Source organism: Egretta garzetta, unplaced genomic scaffold (genome assembly GCF_000687185.1).
Source record: "Egretta garzetta isolate BGI_Z169 unplaced genomic scaffold, ASM68718v1 scaffold16, whole genome shotgun sequence".
Lineage (NCBI taxonomy): Eukaryota > Metazoa > Chordata > Aves > Pelecaniformes > Ardeidae > Egretta > Egretta garzetta.
Window position 1 is genome coordinate 12,806 of NW_009260022.1, and position 885 is coordinate 13,690.

Below are 885 nucleotides of genomic sequence, written 5' to 3' on the forward strand. Positions count from 1 at the left end.
CAAGGGGCTGCTTCCTCCGCGCGTGCCTGTCGCTGCCGGTGGCTTCCTTTCCTTCTTTCCTTTTTTTTTTTTTTCCCTTTCCTTTTTTATAGGCGCATGTTCCCTTTCCTCAGTTTTAATATTTCTGGTCTCGACCCCACGGCTCACTACAATATTTTTGTGGATGTAATTTTGGCGGATCCCAACCACTGGAGATTTCAGGGAGGCAAATGGGTTCCTTGCGGCAAGGCGGACACCAATGTACAAGGCAAGTTCCTCCAATTAACACTTTTCCCGACACATATGTAGGTGAGAACGATTAATTAAAGCCTTTGTGGACTGGCTCTGGCGACTTCTTAAAACGAAAATGGGCGAACGATGCTTTTTTTTTTTTTTAATTAAAAAAAAAAAAAAAGGGTGGAGGAGAAAGTAAAAGGTGTTTGGAAAACGCCGTTTTCATCCTTCTCGGTGAAAACGAAGGGAGCTTCGGCACCAAAATACCGCTAAGTTTAACGGGGTCCTTCGACCTCGTGTGCTGCTGCAGTGGCAGAACCGGGGTACACGCGAGAACTGTGATGTGGTTGTGTTTTTTGTTGTTTTGCTTAGGAAACCGGGTGTACATGCACCCCGACTCCCCCAACACGGGAGCCCACTGGATGCGCCAGGAAATCTCCTTTGGGAAACTAAAACTCACAAACAATAAAGGAGCATCAAACAACAACGGGCAGGTCAGTGGGGGGAACGCAGACGCTCTCGCCATCCTTATTTTTGTGGCTTCGGGCAAAATCCTGTCGTTTCCGAAAGGACGTGTATATTTTTTTTTTAGATCCTGTCGTTAGGTGAAAAGGAAAAGGGTGGTGGTGGGGGGGGAAAGCCCTCCCGTTCGTTTCGCCACGGGCCTCGTCG

General features: G+C 47.9%; 1 protein-coding gene across 1 annotated transcript in view; it reads left to right on the forward strand.

The window, feature by feature from the left end:
* Nucleotides 1-885, forward strand: part of TBR1 (T-box brain transcription factor 1) — a 46,998-nt gene that overhangs the window by 1,096 nt on the left and 45,017 nt on the right. The window contains exons 2-3 of the mRNA XM_009640706.2: nucleotides 93-247; nucleotides 586-707. Coding sequence (XP_009639001.1) covers nucleotides 93-247; nucleotides 586-707 — 277 coding nt within the window. The remainder of the gene's footprint in view (nucleotides 1-92; nucleotides 248-585; nucleotides 708-885) is intronic.